The 21719-nt window shown below is 67.6% G+C and overlaps 1 protein-coding gene across 2 annotated transcripts; it reads right to left on the bottom strand.

Moving 5' to 3' along the window:
* Positions 1-353: 353 nt before the first annotated feature.
* KCNN3 (potassium calcium-activated channel subfamily N member 3) lies at positions 354-20656 on the bottom strand. Of its 2 annotated transcripts, XR_010073871.1 has the most exons (9): positions 19827-20656; positions 16523-16618; positions 12724-13142; positions 8410-8551; positions 6361-6471; positions 4863-4990; positions 4614-4683; positions 1557-3503; positions 354-1049 (listed from the first exon to the last, which is right to left on the bottom strand). XR_010073871.1 is itself a non-coding variant. In XM_063357307.1 (8 exons), the coding sequence occupies exons 1-8, from the start codon at positions 20562-20564 to the stop codon at positions 3207-3209; spliced, it is 2001 nt and encodes a 666-aa protein (XP_063213377.1). In that variant the 5' UTR covers positions 20565-20656; the 3' UTR covers positions 1461-3206. The 2 variants fall into 2 exon arrangements, 1 of the variants encoding a protein (XP_063213377.1); XM_063357307.1 differs by lacking the exon at positions 354-1049 and having other exon boundaries at positions 1461-3503.
* Between the last annotated feature and the right edge of the window lie 1063 nt (positions 20657-21719).

Below are 21719 nucleotides of genomic sequence, written 5' to 3'. Positions count from 1 at the left end.
GGGGGGGGTGCAGAGGTCCGTGGGATGGGGGCTGTGGGAGCGGGGTGCGTGGGATGGGGGGTGCAGGGATGCAGGGTGTGGAATGAGGAGCTGAGTGGGATGCGGGGCGTGGGATGGGGGTGCAGGGGTGAGCGGGATGGGGGGCGCCGGGATGCGGGGTGCGGGATGAGGGGTGCACGGGATGCGGGGTGCGGGATGGAGGCATAGGGGTGTGCGGGATGGGGGTGCAGGGATGCAGGGTGTGGGATGCGGGGTGCAGGGTGGGGGTGCAGGGTGGGGGTGCAGGGTGTGGGATGACGGGGGCGCGGGATGCAGGGTGTGGGATGGGGGTGTGCGGGATGGGGGTCCAGGGATGCAGGGTGTGGGATGGGGGTGCAGGGTGGGGGTGCAGGGTGTGGAATGAGGGGTGCGCGGGATGCAGGGTGTGGGACGGGGGTGTGCGGGATGGGGGTCCAGGGATGCAGGGTGTGGGACGGGGGTGGCAGGGGTGCGCGGGATGCAGGCTGCAAGGCGCAGGGTGCAGACGCAGGGCTGCGAGGCCTCAGGCAGAGGGGGGTGTCTGGGGTGCAGGGAGGAGGGCGGGGGCGCAGGGTGCGAGGTGCAGAGATGTCACCGCCCCGGTGACATCCCGCCGAAGCAGCGGCTCTGCCCCCCGGACAAGGATCTCTTGCAGCAGTCGCCATCCTGCAGCTCCCGCCGCTTCGCTCCCCTTCAGCCCCTCGGGTCCCGGCGAGCCGACGGTGCCGGGTCTTGTCTAACTCCGTTTGATTTCCCAGACTTGATCGTTAGCCCCTAAGAAGGTTCCCGCCGGCAATATCGATTCTGGAGTGTCAAGACTTCCTCCGGCTCTCTGACGCGCGAGGATACGTCTCCGCACCTCCACCCCGTTCCTGCCCGAACCCCGGGAGAGGCGCGGGAGCGTTTTTCTCTGCTGGCTGCCCGCAGGCCAGGGGAGATGCTGCGTTTTCAGGCTCCTTCTCAGAATTTGCAACGTTTTCTCTCCATTGCCGCACCGGAAACCTTCTTGCAGAGCTGGGCAGAAGCTTCTCCTGCCGGGGAGGTAGGGCTGAGGGTCACCTGTAGGCACACAGGGAGCAGCAGCAGGGCTACGAACGGAGCGCGGGTGGCTACCAAGGCGGCGAGGCTCTCCCAGGCATCCTGCCCACCCCGCAATCACACTAACGACAAGAGCTTGGAAGAGGGGGAAGAGCGGCTCCTTCCCAGAAGCGGAGTATCTCCGGCCGGCCGAGGACCAGGACGGGCCGGCAGCGATGGCCGCGGGCCTCCTCTCCTCCCCGAATGCGAAGGGAACGGCCACGGCTCGCTCCCCCGCTGCCGACAACCCCCTCTGCAGCACCGGGGGCTCATCTTGCAGCACTCCCGCTGTCGCCTCGCAGCCTTCCTCCACCTCCTCCTCCTCCTCCTCCTCCTCCTCCTCCTGCCACCGCCTGGGGCTGGCGGCGGGGGGTGGGGGGCTGGGGGGGAGCGCTCCTCGCTCGCTACGGCTTGTTTTCTACGCAACTTTAATTGCGGGGCACAAGGAGTAAACCACCTACCACCGGCAGCAAGTGGAGTTTTGCACGGAAATTCCTCGGCATCGGGCTGATGCGTCCCTGCCTACGTGCGCGCGAAATCCAGCGTTATCCAGGGAAGGGAAGGAGTTACAAAGGAGAAGATTACAGGCTGAGTATACCTGGAGTAACACAGTGACTTTGATTACAATTACTGACACTGCTGGGTGAGGTGTAATTAATATCGCGGAGTAATTACATGGTTGCTTCATCTGTTTAAAAAATATATAAATAGCCTCTGCTGAGTTTTCGTTGAAAGCAGCAAACACCAGCCCCAAAGCCGGAGCCCGAACACGACCCCGGGGGCAGAACTGGGGAGGAAAAAAGGGAAAACGGTGAAAGTAGAACAGAAAATGAATGGTTCCAGAAGTAGCCCGGGGATGCCAAGGGTACCTCGGGAAGCTGAATGCCAGAAAAAAAAAAAAAAACAACAACCAAAAACCAAAGCATGAGGGGCTACGCTTTGGCGGGCACAGGCGGTGGCCGACGCCGAGCGCCGCGCCGTTGCCGGATGGTGCTGCTGATCCCCACCAAAGCCAGCAGAAGCGGCACGAAGGCGATGGGCCGGGTTTTAAACAGATGAAGCGCCTGCCCCCGCTACTACAGCACTTGCCAGCGAGCCCCTGCTCCACCCCGGCGGATTCGGCGCTGCTGGCCGGGCTCCAGCGCGACCGTTCCCGGTGCGAACGGAGGTGGATGGCGCCCATGGGGTTTTTCTGCCGCAAAGAGCCCGTTGGCTTCCCGAAATGCTGGGTGGGGGGTTCCTGGGCGGGCGGCGGTGTGTGAGCACCTGGAGATTCCCCCCCCCGGCGCCCGGGCTGGCCTGCCAGCCCCGTCATCGGCCGTCGCCGCATCGGCCCTGCATCCCCGCACGCTTTAGGCACTGCTTTCCTGGCTCCGGCACGTGTCTCCAGGCAGAATACGACGCCGAGGACCAGAAAGAAGAAGCGTCCCTTGTTCTGCCCAGGCAGAAAACACTCACGGCTCCGGAGAACCGCCCCCACCCCGGGCAGGTTATGGCCAGACACTGTCACCCGCCCGGCAATGCGCGGGGCCGGGGCGGGGGGTTCATGTGGGTCCCGGTAAGGAGACGGGATGGAGCGTGGGCAGCGTTGGTCGGAGCCCGTGCAAGAAACCACCACGTTGGCATCTGCCCGGCGGCGCTTTGCGATGGTGAGAGGGGCGGGGGGGCGAGGGGAGCGCCCCGGCCCCCGGCGGGGTCCACGCAGGGGAGGAAAACTCTCCCTCTGGTGTCTCCGTCGCTTCAGTGCTTCTGACTCGTCGTCGTTTCGTTTTGTTTTCAAATGTGAAGACCTGAGATTGAGCGTGGGTTTTTCCGTCCGCCACCGGACGCCGCGGCGCGGGCTCGCCCGAGGCGTCGCCTCCCGTCCCCTTCCTTCACCACGTGTAGAGGCACCTGAACGGGGATGCGATTCCCGATACCAAGGCGTTGGCAAAGCTCCGAGCGGCGCTCGGCACTGCTGGTCCCACCGGCTCCGGCCGAAGGGTCCTGCGGCGGTTCGAGGACCAGAAGAAAGTCCATGGAGACCTCGGGACCTGCGCGGAAACGCTTCCCCTGTCCGTGGAGGGGGGTGGTGGTGGTGGCGGTGGCGGGGGGCCGGGGGGGGCTGCGTTTTAGCAGCTGCTTGAGCTCGTGTAAGGGGTGGGGAAGGAGGTGGAGCTGACCCCGATGGGGCTCTCGGAGAGCGGCGTTTGGGGGGTGCCCACCGGCACGCCGACCCCCCGCGCCTCCAGGACGGCGGCGAGCAGGCGCTGCTGCTGCTGGCGCAGCATGTCGGCCATCAGCAGGGGCAGGGAGTTGAAGCTGGCGCTGAGCTGCTCCAGCTTGGACTCCAGGCTGCCGATCTGCTTCTCCAGGTCCTCGCTGCGGTCGTTGAGCTCGGTGATGAGGTCGTACATCACGTTCTGCATCTATTGGGGGGAGGGGGGGACACACACGGGGACACAGACACACACACACACAGAGGGGTTAGTGCCGTGGTTGGGTCGGTGCCACCGCCGGCGCTGAGCCCTTGAACCCCTTCCCGCGAGCAAAGCCCCGAGAGCTGCCCCGTCGCAGCTCGCAGGGCGCCGCCACCCAGCTCGGCTCGTCCCAGGGCACGAAAACGAGGAAATCCTGCCTCCGCGCGGGCGGCGGGGCCAAGTCATGCCCCCTTAAAAAAAAGGGGTGGCTTGGCTCTTTTTTGCCCTCGGTTAAATTAGATGCCAGCATCTGCCTAGCCTTAAGAAACCCGCACCGAATTTCGGTGTCGGCAAAGGTTTTCACCTCTCTCCCACGCTGCAGCTTTATTTCAGCGGCCAAAGCAGTCTGCCGTCATTTGTTTGATGACTCCAGAATGGCTGCGGGATAACCACCCCTACGATTAGCACGGGGCCAAATGCCCGAGCTCATTCTGCACTGGGGCCTTTCAGCTTATTAAGAAACTTCACATCATTTGTTTGGAAACAAATTGCGTCTTCCTTCGTATTTCTGGGTAAGGCATTGAGGAAACCTAAAATTGCAGCTGGTTTTGTTCCACGTGATATAAAAACGAATTCGATCTTGCCATTGCCAGAGGTGATTAAATGTTTTTGCTAGATACTTTCACACTTTTATTTTCTTACCAAACTAGTTAACGAGTATTTTTATCTGTTTGCGAGCAAATACGCTTTCACGGCGTAACCTGCGTCCTACCTTGCCCGTTGTTAGAACTTGCGCGCCCGTAAAGATGAGCATTTAATTCTCGCGGTTCGCTTTTAACTGACAGAAGTGGCCAGCCCCGTGCTGCCAAGCCACGGTACCCCCGGCTGCGGCTGCGTAAGGGGGTGCAGGGAGCAAAGACACCCCCCCCCCCCAGCCCCTGCTTTGTGTCTGCGTTTCTCCTCCCGCCTCCCGAGGGCAGCCATCCCACGGCAGCTATTCCCGGCTGACATCTACCGCCCGGAGCGTCTCGCGGTCGGCCACGTCCGCTTTGGTTTTTCCAGCTGAAGAGAAACGCTGGGGCAGCCCAGCCGAGCCGCGGGGTCGCAGCGGGGACTTGCCTTCGAGAGGTCGACCAGGGTGTTGGCTTGATCGCTCAGCTTCCTCTGCTCCATCTTCACGCTCCGCAACCTGGGGGAGAAGGAAAGAGCAACGCAGCTGCATCCCCTCCCCAACCGCACACCGCAGCCGGAGGCCTGCCTGCGTCCTGGGCAATGGGAAATTTGTCCCCACGCCCCGGCCGGGGACTGGACCACGATTCCCCCGTGGCTGGGGCTCAGCATCCCCCCACCCGGCGCGCGGCCCCTTACTGGTGAATGGCTTGGAGGAACTTCCTCTGATGCTTCCTGACTTTGGCGTGGTCGATCTTCTTCAGCAGCTTGGTGTGCTTATAGATGAGCCACGTTTCCCGCAGGACGTTGGCTGCAGCGTTCTTGATCTGCAAGAGGAGGAGAGTCGGCGGCGGGTCACCGGCCCCGGCTGCGCCGGGCTACACGGGATTTCACGGAGACGCCGGCCCGGCTCTGCCGCGAGCCCCCCGTTGGGGAGCCGGTGCTGCGAGAGCACTTGACTCGCCCCAGCTGGAGCGAGGTGCTCGGCTCCGTTCCCGCACGGTCTCCTGCGCCTCTGCAAGGGATCAAGGGCCGCTGGGACGGGAACAAGAGCTGCCCACGCCGCGCGGCGGGTCTCGGTCCCCGCTGCACCCACGTCCCCACCCTACCCTGCGCCGATGCTCCGCCAGCGGGCTCCTCGCCTGCACCCCGCATCCCGCATCCCACTCACCCCTCACTCCACAGCCTGCGCCCTAAGCCTTGAGAAAAAAACCAACCAAACAAACAAACAAAAAAAAATCCCCAAGTTTTTCTCGATTCCTGCATCCATCTGGCACTCTTGGCAGGTCCCGGCTGGGCTGCCGGCACGAGGACACGGCTTCCGCAGGCTCCCCGGCTAAACCGCGGCTCCGCTGCGCACTCCAAGATGAATTGGCCGCCGCCGTCTGCCTGGCACGGAGCCCGCGGATCCATATCCACGGCTTGGGCGGGGGGAGCGGGGCCAACCCGCCGTTTGCTTTCCCAGCCCGGCCGCGCCGAAGCCCCCGACTATCGCCGGGGCACCAGGGCCTCTGCCGGCACGCGGCTCTGCTCCCCCGGGGGAAGCGGGGAGCCCTGGCCACATGCCAGCACTGTCCCAAGCCCTTCCAAGGGTTGCACCAACCCCCGCTTTGCCGCCATGCCCTATACAAAATACCGCAACTGCCAGCGGTGCGCGGAGCCCATCGCATCACGCGGCGCTGTCGGGTTGCCGATGCTTTGCCGTGACGAAGCTGCTGAGACCAGAGACCTCCCGCAAGCCCCCCGCACGCTGCCGGGGATGTAACGGGGGACCCCGGCATGAGCACCCACCCCACGGCCCCCCCCAGCCGCAGCCGCAGCCTCCGGGTCCCTCCGCAGGATGGAAACGGCAGGGGCCTCACGGCTCCAGTTGTTTTCCTGACACGGAGCTGAGTGAGATCATTCCCTGCAAGAGGAGGGAGTCCGTATCCTCCCGGGGGGCGGAAAAAAACCCCCAGGCTGTTCCTCTCGGGGTGCGGCCGAGCATCCTGCATCACCTAAATCCCTGACACAGAGCGGGAGCTGTTTGCTCTCACCGAAATGCCTGCGCTGCAGCCGAAGCGCTTAGAGCCAACGCACCCGCCGTGGGACCCGCACCCAGGGGTGCCAACACCTTCCTCCCGCCACGGTTCCCGGCATCCCCGGCTCCCCCGGCACAGCACAGCCCCCACCCCAGCTCCCCCCCGCGGCACCTTACCCGCTTTGTCAGCTGCGTGTCCATCATGAAGTTGTGGACGTGCTTCTCGGCTTTGGTGAGCTCCAGCTTCCTGGCCACCACGGCCACCACCAGCGCTGTGCAGCCGGCGCCCTGCCACGGGGACATCGAACGGTTTGTCACCCGCCAGCAACCTGGGGCAAGAGCAGCGCGCCCACCCCCACCCGCGCAACCCCCTAATTAACCGAAGCTCCATGGCACCCCCCTCACCCGCCCCTGCCATCCCAATGAGGAGGTAGCACGGAGCCTGGGTGTCCTTGAGCAGCCGACGATGTGCTGGGTAATTAACGGGAGAGGCCGGGGCCGATTTACGAGGTCAGCGGTGATGAGCGGCGAGCCCCGGCGTCCCCGGCGCGCCTTGGAAATGGCCGGGCTAAGCCTTGCTTACCGGTGCCACCACGGGCTGGGGACCTGCCCCCCGGGAGGACGGCGAGACCCCGCACCCTGCGGGGAGGGAGAGCGGTGGGGCAGCAGCGGGCGCCCTGGGGGAGCGCGGGGAAGGGGAGGCCCAACTCGAGACACCCCCCACCCCCAGCCCCGAAATCGCCGCGTCTCCCAGCAGCGACAGCTGGGAGCTCGCTTATCCCGGCGATTAGGGCCAGATCCGGGCGGGAGCCATCATCTCCGGCGTGTATTTGTCTTTGGAAAGCAAAGGTGCCAAACCCCGGCTCCCCGCGGGGCTCCTGCACTCTGCCTGCCGCTGCCCGGACCAGATGAGACGCTCCCCCCGCCCGCCCCCGGCACTCTGGCAGAGGCCCACGATCCTGGCAAACGCTCCTTCGTTTATTAAAGAGTCATTAATTAACATCATGCTCTGAGCTGAATCCTTTAGCATCCCCGAAGGTGCCCGCTGTGTGCTCGCTCTCGGCTCCCACCGCTTCTCTCTCCCCGGGGGGGCGGCCGCCCCCGGTGCCACGGTTCAGGGACCCCAGGGGTTCCCCCGGCCCCGGCAGTCGCGGAGGGTCCCCGTCCCTGTGCCGGATGGGCGCCGGGAGGGGGGCACGCTTTGCCAGATGGTGCCTCGGTTCAAAGGAAACCCTGACTTGGGGGTGGGGGGAGCTCCGGGAGCCCCCGGCCGAGCCGGCGGCTGCTCCCCTGAGCCGGGAAATGCCGCGTCCCCCCTCCCAGGAGGGGTTTTGTCCCTCGCTTGGCTCCTGTCACCAGCGTCAGCCTCGCTGGCGCCCGACCTCAAAGACGTGAAGATAATATAAAATAAATACCCGCCGGCGGAGCCGCCTCGGCCGATGGCTCTCGCGGGGCTCAGAGTTAAACCTGGCGGTGCCGGGCGCCAGCTCGGGCTGTCCCGGCTGGGAAGCGGGGGACAGGGACGGCTCCGTCCCCAGATCCTGGCAGCTGAGGGGGGGCAGAGGTGGGGGTCCGGGGCTGGGCTGTGACTGCGGAGCCCCCAGCCGTTCCTCCGGTGAAAGCCCCACAAGCCGGGACATCTCACGGGCGGCTTGGAGCAGGTACACCGGAGGCCACAGAGCACCGTGACCTTCTGGCCATGGGGAAACGAAGCCGCGGCAGAGCGGTGACGCCGGCGGGAGCGTGGGGGCGTGGAGGGCTCCCAGCTGGTCCCGGCTCTCGACAGGAGCCGGCAGCATTTGGGATCACTCCTGGCGATGGGAGCCAGGTGGAGTGAACAGGGATGGCCAAAGGATGCTCGGGGGCCCCTCTGCTCCCCGGGGACACCCCCGACCCCGCCGCGGTCCAGCCTCCCCCGGCTCTCACCGAACGCGGGTCCAAATCCACCCCAAATTCACCAGCGGGGGCAAAGGGACCGGCTGGTGTCCCACACCGCGTGCCCAGCCTGCACCGTCACCTCCTCACCCGCACCGCCACGTCCTGCTAATTACCGCGCTTACAGAATTGCAATTCCAGCTCGATCAGCTTCCAGGCTGCGACGGCTCAGAGGTGGAGCCGTTACGCCTGGACATGCCAGACGGCAAGCGGGTCCCCGTAAAATCCGGTGGCCAGGGTGGGGATGGGCAGAGCCCGTGGGACGGGCGACTGGCTCAGCACGGCCCTTACCATGATGCCGGTGAGCAGGCAGACGCCCTTCCCGCAGTAGGTGTGCGGGACCATGTCGCCGTAGCCGATGGAGAGGAAGGTGATGGAGATGAGCCACATGGCCCCCAGGAAGTTGCTGGTTACGTCCTGCTGATCGTGGTACCTGCCAAGGAGACACGGGCATCAGCATCGCCGCAGGGGACGGGGACGGCTGCGGGGAGGGACGGGGCCACCTGGGCACGGCGGCTTCTCTGGCGAGAGGCTGTGCTGTGCCACGGGGAATAGGGATTAATGACGCGGCAGGATGCCCCGTAGCGACAGCGGTTGCACAATTTCTGGCGCAGGAAAACCCGCATGGACAAAATCAGAGCGAAAACTCAACGCAAAAGGGCTTCTGCTTTCGGTCAGACCTGTCACCGCATCCCCGTCCCGCCGCCGGCGTCCCCGGTGACACGTGGCGCGGCGGCGAGAACTGGCTGATGGGAGAAACAGCTGCGGCTCTGCAGAGCCCCCGACCGCGCTGCATCCTCCTCCGCGTCCCCCCCGCTGCCGCGGCGCGGGCTGAGCCCGCTCCCCCTGCACCGCCCCGGGGGACGGTGCCGTCAGCAGCCCCGGCAGAACCGCCAGGGACGGACGCAGCCAAACCTCCGGCACGCACTTGGCTCCGGGACAGCTCAGGGGAACGGCTCACACGCTCGAGATGAAGCACACGTGGAGCAGCCGCCGCTTCGGGGATGCTGCAAACTTTCCATGGCCGCGTCCCCGCCGAGCTGCGAGGTCAGCGACCGTCCTGGCCGGCCCGGCATCCGGCTGCGGCCCTTCCAGCCAACACGCAACCGGGGCCCTGGCTGCCTCCGGCTCCCCAGGGCCAGTTCGAGCCCGGCCGAGCCCCGCGGGGATGCTCCCGGGGATGCAGCGCCGGCTCCCGGAGGCAGAGTGGGGCCCGGGACGCAGCCGCAAGCCCGGCGTGGGCAGGGACGGGCAGCGCCTGCACCCGGCCATGGCAGGACAGCCACCCTCCTGCCCGCACGCATCCCGCTCCCTGGCAGGCTTCTCCCAGCCTCCTCACGGAATCGTTAGAGGGAAACCAGATGGATCTTTTGGCAATCCCCCCCCGGTTCATCGCAGCGCCCCGAGCAGTTGGGTTTTCTCCTCTTCCGAAATGTTTCCCCCCTCCCCCTGCCCCAAGCAACCGGAGACTCGATCGAGATCCTGGCGCATGAGGAAGCGCCTTCAGCCACGGCGAGAGCCGCTGCCGCGCCAGGGGAGCCGGAGCCCATCACCGCGGCCAGGGCCGGGCTCCCCAGAAATCTCGGTGCCAGCAGTGCCACGCACCCCCCGCCCCATCCCAGCCCGTGTGTTCCCCTGGGAAAGGCTGAGCCCATCCCGCAGGATGTGAGCTCTCGAGCCACGGGGATGACCCCGGGAGCATCGCGCTGGTGACGGGGGTTACGGCGCCACCGGACAGACAGACATTTTCTCTTCCGAGAAGCACTTTGAGCCCAAGGAGCTGATAAAACGGGGCGGGGGCGGCACGCGCTGGGGCTGGCGCGGGCAGGAATTGGGTGTGCTGCGATCAGTTAGACCCCAGCGCCGGTTTCCATCGTCCCCTCGTCTGCCTGTCCCCACCAGGGTCACAGCCGCTCCCCACGGGTCCCGTGCCACGCCGCCGCCACACCGAGCATCGCCACGCCAGGATGCTACGGCGGCACCGGCTCGGCTGGACCGAGCCTGTGGGTTTGGGCAGCGCGGCCGCGGAGCCGGGGCTGGCTGCACCCTCACGCCGGGCAGCAGGGCCGGCAGCACGTGCAGGCACACGTGCGCGCCGTCGGCGGGCAGCCCCGGCAGCGCTGCCGGCACCGGCACCGCAGGCAGCTCTGCGTGGCGGCCGGGCGAGCGGGCGAGGTTGCTAAGCGACTCGCTGCCTGCCGAGAGCTGCGGCCCCCCGGCACGCACGGGAGGATGCCCGGCAGCGATGCCGCTGTGCCTGCGGGCGCCGGAGCAGCCCATGGCGCCGAGGGGATGTGCCACGGCCAGGCCACCCCAGCTCGGGGAACCACGTCTCGGAGCGGCACAGCCATCTCCGAGCCACCCGGCCCCAGCGGGGGCTGGTTGGGGATGTCCCCGCAGGCCACAGCAAACTGGTTGCCAGCACCAGTGCAAGCAACCTGCCACCGGTGGGGACACGGGGACGTGGCCCTCGCAGGACCTGGGTGGCACCCAGGGCCCGTGCATGCCCCGAGGACGGTGCATCCCCCGGGGACGGAGCACGTCCCGGGCGTCCTGCATCCCCCCGGCTCAGTCCGTCCCCGCGGGTCGGTGCAGCCCCCCGGGTCGGTGCATCCCCAGCCCGCCCGCGTTCACGGCTGCCGCTCTGTAGACAGAGGGAGGTGGCGGCAGCCACGGTGCCGGTGATCTGCAGCGCCTCGTCTGCGTCATTTCTATCTTTCTTTTTTTTTTTTCTTTTGGTCCCTGATGGTTCTTTATTTACATTGCTTTTTCCAGCCTAAGCCCCCCAGGTGCAGAATCAACCCCCTGCACATCCCCCGGGAGCCCGTCTGCCCGCTCCCCGTTTAGGAGGCACAAATAAAAATCTCCCAAACACAATTAAGCCGCGCAAAACCATCCAGCACATCCTGAGAGCATCATTAAGGGAGACAGGAAGGCAAAGACGGCCTGTAAAAGCTCGTAAAATCGCCGCGTGCCGCTCCGCAGCCACGGTACTTAAAGCCCCTGCGCGGGGTGACCAGCGCGAGGGGTCTCACCCCGGGGAAGAGGAGGGGGGGCCTTCCTCCCACCTTGACAGTGCCCAGAAGCAAGTTGGGTGGCACAGGGGACGCCGGGGCGCGATCCCTCGCACCTCGGTTCTGAGGACGGCACGATGGCGCCGCCACAATTGAAAGGGATTTCGCGCGATTCGGCTAATCCCCGGCCACCGAATCGCAACAGGCGCGCGTTGGTCTCGGGCGCTTTCCCTGCAGACCAGCCCCGGCGGCTTCGATGGCAGCACGGCCTTGAGCTCAGCCTCCTGGGGACAGGGACGGCCCTGCGCCGGGACAGGACACGGGACACCCCATGGGGGACCTGCCCTCCCTGCCCCGGGACGGACGGGTGCCACCGGCACCTCGCACCCAGCCAGGGAGAAACCCCCACAGCGCTGGGGTGGCTGGGGGTGGCCACAGCCCCCCCGGTTCCCCTCAGGGGACAAAAGGGTGCCGGCCGGCGTGTCCCCGGGAGAGGAAGGCTCAGTGGTACCCACCGGAGCCGGTCGCCACAGCAACCCCCGCGCCGAGCACGCCGATGCCGGCGTGATGCCATCCGGCAGTGGGTTTGTCACGGCGGTGTTGTCATGGCAGTCGCTCGCAGCGATGCCAGAGCCCGAGCCAGCTGCTGCTGCTCGCCAGCACCTCCGGCCTCTCCCCGTGCTCGGCGCCCCCCAGCTCCCGCCGCTCCCCCCGTCCCCCACCCGCCCTCCCGGGGCTCCCGCGCCGGCTGGCACCGCACACCGTCCCCTCGCAGGGGGACCCTGCCTGACCCCAGGCACGGCGCTGCGAGGACAGGGCTGCCCCTGCCTCTGCCTCCTGCCCGGGACGGGGGCTCGTCGGTGGGAACCCGCGGCTGCCGAGCCCCCGGCTCTCTGCATCCCTCTCACAGAGTGCTGGGACATGGCAGCTCCGCCGAGCATCCCGAACTGCTCAGCATCCCAAACGGCTGAGCATCCCAAACCGCCGCACATCACAGCATCCCAGCCTGGCCGGGGCTGGAAGGGACCTCTGGAGGTCACCTCGTCCCACCCCCTGCCAGAGCAGGGTCACCCAGAGCAGGTCGCGCAGGGTCGCCTCCAGGCGGGTTCGGAATATCCCCAGAGCAGGAGACCCCACAGCCTCTCCGGGCAGCCTGTGCCAGGGCTCTGCCACCCTCAGAGTAATTTCCCCTGTCCCAGTTTGTGCCCGTTGCCCCTCGTCCTGTCCCCGGGCACCACTGGAAGGAGCCCGGCCCCATCCTCTCGCCCCCCGCCCTTTAGCTCTCGCTGAGCGTCGAGGAGATCCCCTCTCAGCCTGCTCTTCTCCAGCTGAACAGCCCCAGGGCTCCGGCCTTTCCCCAGCACGGAGATGCTCCAGTCCCTCATCATCCTCGCGGCCTCCGCTGGACTCTCCCCAGCAGTTCCCCGTCCTTCTGCAACTGGGGAGCCCAGCACTGGACCCAGCGCTGCAGCTGTGGCCTCCCCAGGGCAGAGCAGAGACAGGGCAGAGGAGACATCCCAAACCATTCAGCATCCCAAACCACCGCGCATCCCGAACCCGCCCCCCCCCCCCCCGCCGCAGCCCCTCTCACCTCTCGCACACCCGGACCGTCCATGCAGCGATGATCCAGAGGGAAATGCTGAAGACCAGCAGCACCGTCCCGGGGCAGATGGTCATGAGAGTCTTCATGACGAAGCGGGTGTTGAAGTTGATCTTGTTGAGCGCCCCGATGCTGCGCGAGGAGGCGTCGGTGAAGAGCTTGCTGTGCAGCAGCATCACCCGAGCGATCAGGTAGAGGCGCAGGAACATGGGGATGGACAGGATGATGTCCACGTCTGCCTCTGCCCGAGACGGCGTGTAGGAAAAAGCCAGGCGGGCTGTCCAGAAAAATTTGTACTCCCCGGGAATGGGGTGTATGGCACAAACCAGCATCTCCAGGCCGATGTAGAGGATGCGCTCGTACGTCATCGCTATCCGCCAGTCGTCGGCTCCGTTGTCGATCACAAAGAGCTACCGGGATGCAAAAACCACACAAATTACTGGTGGCCCCAGAGGACCCTGCCCCACCAGCATCCCACCGCGGGCAGTGGGGGGACTGACACCAGAGCCCGGCGGAGCTGGTGACGGCTTTGGCCAGGAGGGCTGGAGAGGGATGGGGGAGGCAAAGGTGAGAACGAGCCTTCGCCATCCCCTCCGCTGCTCCGCCTGTGTCTTCAGGGGACAGTTACAGCTCTGGGGACACCCCAGAAGCTTTGGGGTGCCCAGCCTTGAGCACACGCCCAGGCACGGCATGGGGACAGCGGGCTCCGACCCGCTCCCACACAGCGGCTGGCAGGAGCCCCGCTCCCGGCACAGCCCGGGCAAGCCGTGGTGCCGCAGAGCACCGGCACGGGCCACCCCAGCCCCTTGGCTCCCGCCGGCACCACCCCGGTGTCACCGACAGCCACCACATGCCCCCCCCCCACTGTCGGGGGCAACTTTTGGAGAGGGAACACCACTGCTGGAGCAGCCGGCCGCTGGCGGCGATGGGATCCGGTTGCCATAGCAACCGCCGGTTCATCCTGGGTACCGGTTCCCTCTCCCGCTGCCGGCGACAGAGTCGGGGTCTCTGCGGAAGCTGGGGCGCGGGCAGCTCGGGCTGGCCCCTCTGGGGGGGGTCACCCACCCCGCCAGGACACCAGCTCGCCCCTGGCGCGATGGGGACACCGGTGTCACCTACGTCAGCGGGGACGCGCTCGGGGCCTCTCCGCAAGCAGCGCTTGTCAAAGACGCCGCTGGGAGGGATCCAAGGGGGACGTGGCAGCGGTCACCACCGTCACCGGCGTGTCCTCGACCCTGCAAAGCGCAGGCCGACCCCGGCTCAGCCGGGGGGTCCGGGAGCTCCCGCAGCCGCTGCCGGCTGGGCGGTGGGTGGGAGCGTGGCCCCAGGTTGGCGCCGAGCCCGGGAACAACCCCCCCGCCCCGCCGGAGCCCCGGTGCACCTGCGCCAGCCGCCTCGCCGGCACGGCACGGCACACGGGGCTCTCCCCGGGGACGGCAAGAGCCGGCGGGACTGACTCACGGAGCGGCCGTCCCCGGCCACCTCCCTTTCTGTTTGGAAAGCTCCGCTCCTTTTAGCTGCTTTGTTTGAGAAATTGTTTATAAAAATGCTCCAAGCTGTCAAGGGAGATCCTCAGGCATTTAACAAGCTGACAGCCCATTCCTTCCTGGAAAAGGGTGTTAAAAATAAACAAATTAGCAAGAGGAAAGAGGCAGGGAGCCTTTTGACTGTGTGTGTGTGGGGGGGGGCTGCGACAGGCCAGGTCGGGGAAGGGAAGGAGCAAGGGGGGGATTCGGGCAGGTTCCCCCTGCGCCAGCCCCTCTCAGCCCCGCACCTGCAGCGCATCGCTGCGGGTTTCCATGGAAACGCCGGCTCGGCCCGGTGGTACCCGACAGGGGCATCCCCAGCATCCCCAGCACCAGCTCTGGCAGGGGACGGAGCAAGTGCGTTGGCCGCCACAGCTCCGGACAAGGAAAGCACACGGGAAGCCACCAAGAAGCCGCGCAGGGGAAAGAGCTTCACCAAACCCAAAGCACAAAGAGCCCTGGGCACCCCAAGGGCAGCGCCGGAGCGGGGCTGTGCCCCCCAAACCCCCCCGGCTGGAGCTGGCAGCCTCGCCAGCACCGCGCTCCATCACGCGCCGCAGCGATGAACGCGGCGTTGGCCGGGGACGCCACGCTCCGCACCACGCCGGGGTGCAGCCCAGAGCCGTCCCCAAGGACACCGAGCCCCCGGTGCCACCGGGAGCGGGAGGACCCGGCGGCGCCGCCGGCAGCTCCCTGCACAGGCTCAGCCTAACGAAGAGCGAGTGACACACGCGATTAGCAGTGGCTCGTGGCCCCGCAGCACAAGGCAGAGCTGGGAGGATGGAGGGGCAGGAGGAGCTCGGTCACCTGCAGCCCTGGCTGGCGAGGGATGGGCTTGGGGACACCCCAGGGACCCGTCACCGTCCCAGCCCATCAGGGACAGCGTGGGCAGGGGACAGGTAGGACCCCAGGAGCTGGACCCAGGGCTCCGGGCACAGCGATGCCCCAGTCCTGGAGAAACCGAGACTCAGGGAGAGCTGCAAATGTCCCGAAGGACTCAGCAATTAACGGAATTAATACTGAGTGAAGAGGCCGAAGCTGTTGTCAAGCCTTTCCCGGAGGCCGGGGAGGTCTGGCAGTGCCACACAGGGCGAGCGCAGCCCCCCCTTGGACAAAAGGGACGAGAGGCTGAGGATTTACAGCTCCGCCGGCCCCGCTTCCATCTCCGGCCGGATTATCAGCAATCCCTTTATAAGCACCTAAGAGATAATAGGGCGATCAGCAGCCAGCGCAGCTTTGTCCGGAGCAAATCAAGTCAAACCGATCTCATTCCCTTCCCTGCCAGCGTTAACCAGCCCCGCGGTTAAACCGGGGCCACACGGCCAGACCGTGGCGAGGTTCGGCACCGGCGCGTTGCGCTCGCTTTGGGGACCGGGACCCCGTGGAGAGACGGCAGCGGGGATGTCGACTCCGGCCGCCGGCGGAGCGGGGAGAGGCGAGGAGCCCCAGGCGCCGCTCGGGTGGACGCTGCCTTTGCCCAACCCGCTCCCAAGAACAACAAGGGGAGGAAGCCGGCGAGCGCCGGGGCACGGCCCTCCCGGCTGACCCCAGCCGCCCCCACCCCGGGGTAAATATTATTCTAGCGAAAAAACAGCGCGCTCAAATATTTGCTTTGAACAAGCCACCGCCGGGCTCGGTCCCTGTGCTGGTGGGGTGAGCCGGAGGGTTGGCTCCCGGGAAGGTCCCCCGCAGGCAGGAGGCAGGCAGGAGGCAGGCAGGGAGCTGCGCCGACCTCCAGCCCGGGGCAGGACGAGGTGGGACCTTGGGGCCGGGGGTTTCGGGGTCCCTTCCCGGGATGCTCCTTCTCCTGCCTGCTGATTCCTCCCATCCCCAAAACTCGCCGGCATCGCGCCGACGCCGGATCCTGCGGGGAAGCGCAGCCTTCCTGGAGCAAACAGGGAGCCCTTGAATTTCCCAGCGAAGCCAAGGGCGGGCAGGGAGGAAGAGAGTGGGCAGCCCTGATTAGGAAAGGATTTCACAGCTTTCCTTGGCACCTCGGCTGGTCCGAGCCCTTCCTGCCCGCAGCCTCCCCCAGCCACCGGCAGCTCCACCGGGCACCCCGCGCCGGGGCAGACCCCTCGGTGCCCGGCCTCAACACCCCCCGCCACGAGACCCCGCGCTGCCCCGCAAGACCCCGGCAAGGAGCCGGGGAGGCTCCGTGCAGGCTGCGAGTTCGGACACCGCATCCCACCGGAGCGGCTTTCAAAGCCCCCAGCCCATCTCGGCCACCCCTCGCTCGGCACACCGGCCGCGCCGGGACCTACCTGCACCTCCCGCGTGTGGTAGGCGATGATGAGGCCCAGCAGGATGACGGTGGAGAGGCTGATAAGGCATTTCAGGGCCAGGGAGAACATGGAGTCCTGCAAGGCGAGAGCAGGGCCGGCGTTAGGGGGGGACGTGGCCACAGGACCCTGCCAGCGCTGGCCACGGCACCGGGCTCCGCACCCCCAGGGAGAAGCTGCATCCCCTCCGACACCCCCCCACACCCCCAATCCGGCACTTCGGCCACCCCAGCTCCCACCCCGAGCGGCCAGGGCAGCGCTGGCACCGCGGGCGCCGGCGACGCTGCGGGCAAGAGCCACCTTTTCTCCAAAATGTTTTTTTGAATCCGATTCTGCCAAGTGTGTAATTACCAGCCTTCCCTCACCGGGACGCGCGTCGTCAAGCGGCCCGGCCACATCCAGCCTGAGCCCGATATTATGGCACCCTACCGGATGGTCTAATTAGATCCTCCTGTTAATTAGCTGTACGTAAATTAAACCAGCCCCTGATTGACTGGCGACCGAAGCGGCTGCTCCTCGGGACCCTGCCGGGAAGAGCAGGATTCACCAGCTCCTTGCACGGGCTCCTCTCCGGACCCCAGCGAGACTGTGGGTCCCACGGGCGCCCCACAGGTGCTATGGTTGCCCTATGGGTGCGATGGATGCCCCATCGGCGCCGTGTGGGCGCTGCGGGTCCCACGGGTGCCGTACCAAGGGGCACAAGGAGGAAGCCGAGGTAGGGCCCGCCGAGCACCGGCAGCCCCTCGCCAAGGCGTTACCACACCCGGCTCGCGCCTCCGCCCCATCCCCAGCACGCTGAGACCCGGCGCGCTCGTGGCACGCTCGAGATGCTGGCGCGCTCGTGACAACGCTGAGACCCAGCATTGCTGAGACCTGGCCCGCTCGCGACACGCCACACCCCATCCTTTGCCCCCGGCCGCCTTCGGCCCCACTCCTCTCCCTCTCCCCGCCGCCCCCCAACCCCAACGGGGCCTTCAGCCTCGCTCCTCTCCCTCTCCCCAGCCCCACGGGGGGATTTCGAGGCGGCGCGGGGACGGTTTGCCGCGGAGGCGGTGGCGCATTGTTAACGACTTGGCTCCGGCCAGGCAATTGTGTGGATATAATGGCTGGTGCCGAGAGAGAAGTGCCGGGGACCAAACAACGGCTATTAATAGGCAAACTCCGGGGCAGGGCTCGTGCCAAGGCTGCTCCGGCCGGGAGCCCAAATCACGGGGATGCCATGGGGCCGGTGGGGCCCCGGGTGGCGCAGCCGCCGCGACCGCGGCGGCTGCGCCACCCGGGGCCCCACCGGCCCTCCCGGCAAGTGTTATCGGCTACCACCGCGTTTGCCGATGCCTCCTGCCAGCGTTGGGTCCGGAGGGAGCCGGCAGGAAGAGCGGCTGCCGGATCCCATGCTCGCGGCAAACAACGATGCGGGGTGTGTGTGTGTGTGTTGGGGGGGGGGATGGATTTGGCCGAACCGCGGCGACACCTCGGTAACCCCCGTGCCACGCAGGTGGCAGGACGCTTCGTCCCGGCGGCGCCGGTGGCTCTGGGAAGCGGCGGTGCCGTGGGGGTGGCAGGAGAAGCCCCCAATCCTGCCCACGCTCGAGGGACAGGCAAAACCCAGCCACCGCATCCCTGTTTTCCGCCTTGGCCCCGGCACCCTCCGGCCTGGGGAGCACGCGGCGGCGCGGCTGACGGCTGCGGGGCAGAGCTGGAGCCCGGCCAGCGCCGGCAGCACCGACATCCCCGTCCGCACGACAGCTGCCTGCCCGGGCCCTGGGTGCTCCTTCGGTCACGGCCGAGGAGCTCCGGTTTCCCACCAGGGCCTGCCGGGGGTGGTGGGGGGGTGATTTATAGATGGTCGCCCGCCGCCGCAGCTCCGGCCAAGGGCTTGGGGTGGCGGGGACCCAGCGACCCCCCCCTCCTGCACCCTGCGGTTGTCGGCACAAGCATCGTGGCAGGGGTCGGGGCCACGGGCGGCTGCACGGCAGCAGCGCTGACTCACGGGGTCTTCCCCGGCTGACACAGCAGCTTCGGCGTGCCGGGGCCAGCGAGCGCGGCAACGGCGTTGCCGGCAGCTTGGCGAGGGCGGCCGGTCCCCCCCCGGCACCGGGCACGTGGGCCCAGGGAGCCCGGTGAGGGCGGCCGCGGCTCAACAGGTAGCGGAGATGGGTGGGGGACGGTGGTTCAGCCCCGATCCTGCCGAAGGGGAGCGGGAACCGCTGGGGAAGAGGCTCCGGCGCTGAAGCCGAGCGAAGCATCCTCCTCCCTTGGCGGGGAAGCCAGGGATGCAGGCTTGGCCGGAGCAGAGGGAACCGCTGCCGGCAGCCCCTGCGCTCCCACCGACGCCGGCGGCAGCGGAGACTCGGGACCCCCCACCACCACCAGCCGTGGGGAGGCAGCGGGGCCCCCCCGTGCCCACAGGACCCCCAGCAGCGTCCTTCCCTCCCTCCCTCCACCTGCTCCAGCTCCGTCGCCTCCTCCGCCCGCGCCGCCCTCCCAGCCGCCCGCGCCGGATCACGGCAGGAAGCGCTGAGCAGCCCCTTCCCACCACCCCCCGGCTCCTTCCCCTGCGGCGGCGGCACCGCGGCACGGGGACCCCCGCCGGCCGCCCCCCAGCCTCCTCGGCAGCGCCGTCCCGCTGACGCCCATGGGTGCCACGCACGCCCTGCCGGCGCGGGTGCCGATGCCTTCCCCTCTCTGGATAGGTATAAATAACATGACAGATGTCTATACAAAGAGTTATTCATATCGCTGCCAACCAGCGCAGCCCGGGAGCAGGAGCTGGAAGGGGCGTGGGGGGGAGAATTATAAATAAAAGACACCGTCCTGCAAAAAAAAAAAAAAAAAAAAAAAAAAAAATGGAAGAAAGGGGTGTGGAGGAGGAGGAGGAGGAGGAGGAGGAGGGAGGGGGGGGCTCCGCCGCACCGCCGAGGGCACGGTGCCTCAAGGAGCGCCCGGTTGGGCCAGTGACGGGCGCCGCAGACCCCGGTGGGTCAGTCCCCGGCACAGGACCCGGTGCAACGCCCGTCCTGGCACGCGACGGCCGGCACGCGGCCCCGGCAGCCCCCAGCCCCGCTCTCGCCCCGTCCCACACCTGCGGCCGCAGCGGCCCCATGAGGCCCCGGGGTCACCCCGTGGGTCCCAGCCAGCCCGTACGCCCCGTCCAACCCCAGATGGGGCAACTGGCTCCATGATTATCCCATGGGACACCATACGGGGTAAACCACTCCGCGCTCAGCCCACCGGGCACCGGCCAGCGCCGACAGCCCCGTGCCCACCCCCCTGGCCCCGCCGGTACCTTGGAGTAGAGCCCCCAGGAGAGCTCGGTCTCGATGACCATGACGACGATGCCGAACATGCCGAAGATGAGCGCGTAGTCGCTGAGGCGCTTCCTCTTTTCGAAGAGCGCCCGGCGGTGCCCCAGCCGGTAGCCGATGTTTTGCGCCTTCCGCTTGGGCCCCTTGGCGAAGGCGGCGGGGGCCGGGCGGGCAGGGGGCCGGTCGGGGCGACGGGCGGCAGGCGCGTGGTTGTCCTCGCGCGAGACGACGATCTCGGGGGGTCCGCCGGCCCCGAAGAGCTGTAAAGGTTGAGCCTCCGGTTCGGCCTCGATGAGGTTCCGGCGGGATGCGCTGAGGCGGCTGAGGGGTTTCATCACCCCCCCGCTGTACTTGCAGGAGCTCATGGCGATCTCGGTGAAGGGGTTGCTGTCCCGCCGGTGAACCAAGGGACTGGGCTGCCGGTGTTTGCCGCTCCCCGCCCCGGAGCCCGCCGGGTGGTCGCCGAGGTTGAGCTGGCTGCCGTGGCGGGAGGAAGGGTGGAGGGCGGCGGGGGCGGCGGGAGGAGGAGGAGGGGCCCGTAACGACCCGGGCGAGGAGTGCAACAGGCTGTGCTGGAGCGGCGGCAGCGCGGCGGGAGGCGGCGGCGGCGGCGGCGGCGGCACCGGTGCCCGTTCATCCCCCGCCAAGGGGCAGGGACACCGACCGTCCTCCTCCAGGTCCCCCACGCCCGAATCGTGGAGATGCCCCGACGTCTCCATAACGGCGGCACCGGCGCCTTTCGCCCGGGCACCGGTTCCGCTTTCCCGGGCCCTTCGATCATGAATGGGCGCCGAGCGCTCCCCGCCGCCGCCGCCGCCGCCGCCGCCGCCGCCCCCGCCGCCGCCGCCGCCGCCGCTGGCCCGGCCCCGCCGCGCCATTGGCCGCGCCGGGGCTCCCCGCAGGCTGACATCATCCCCGCCCGCTCCCCGCTTCGTATCCCCCCCCCCACACCCCCCCCCCCCGGTCCCTCCCCGCGCCCCCGGTTCCTGCCTTTCTGCGGGGTCGTTCGGGACTTGTAGTCCGCCGGGGTGCACCGGCGCCGGTACCGGCGCCGGTGCACCCCGGCGGACTCCAAGTCCCGAACGACCCCGCATGGGTTCCACCCATCCTCCCTCCCCCGGGGACCCCCACCGGGCTCTCCCCTCGACGGTACAGCGAGCCCCCAAACCCCCCGCCCTAATCCCCCGGTGGAAGCCGGAGATTACGGGCAGCAGCTGGAGCGGGCGCTCCCACGCTGGGTCACCCCCTGTCTGCGTGTGTGCCACCCCCCCCACCCCCCGGAGATGTCCCCAAGGGGGAGCAGGGTGATCCCTGGAGCCGGGGCTGGCTTTCACAGCAATGGCGTGCGGGGGATAGGACCCTAATCCCCCTCCCCAAACCCACAACCCCCCCTCGCAGCCCCCCGGGAACCACCCCCAACCATGCCCAGCTGCAGCTGGAGCAGGCGCTCCCACGCCGGGTCACCCCCTGTCTGTCCCCGTCCCTCCCAGAGATGTCCCCAAGGAGGATTATGGTGATGCTGGACACGGATTCGCTGCCGCGGTGATGGGGTGTGGGGGACAGGACCCTAATCTCCCTCCCCAAACCCACAACCCCCCCTCGCAGCCCCCCAGGACCCCCCCCCCCCCCAACCATGCCCAGCTGCAGCTGGAGTGGGTGCTCCTACACTGGGTGTCCTGTCCCATCCCCAAAATGTCCCCAGGGGGGATCAGGGCGATGCTGGACACGGGGCTCGCTGCCACAGTGACGGGGTGCAGGGGATAGGACCCTAATCCCCCTCCTCAACCCCGGAGCTCCCCAGGACCCCCCCGGTCGTGCCCAGCTGCAGCTGGAGCAGGTGCTCCCACGCTGGGTGTCCCATCCCCAAAATGTCC

This window comes from Chroicocephalus ridibundus, chromosome 21 (genome assembly GCF_963924245.1).
Source record: "Chroicocephalus ridibundus chromosome 21, bChrRid1.1, whole genome shotgun sequence".
Taxonomy (NCBI): domain Eukaryota; kingdom Metazoa; phylum Chordata; class Aves; order Charadriiformes; family Laridae; genus Chroicocephalus; species Chroicocephalus ridibundus.
The sequence above is the reverse complement of the archived record's forward strand: the minus strand, read 5'-3'. Positions and strand labels throughout refer to the sequence as shown.

Bases quoted from the DNA above. Each gene is read 5' to 3' on its own strand.
- KCNN3 (XM_063357307.1), bottom strand. From the start codon at position 20,564: ATGGAGACGTCGGGGCATCTCCACGATTCGGGCGTGGGGGACCTGGAG. The intron at 8,552-12,723 runs GTGAGAGGGGCT...TCTCCTTGGCAG, and splicing joins ACGGTCCGGGTGTGCGAGAG to GTACCACGATCAGCAGGACG. The intron at 3,504-4,613 runs GCAAGTCCCCGC...TCCCCCCAATAG, and splicing joins CCCTGGTCGACCTCTCGAAG to ATGCAGAACGTGATGTACGA.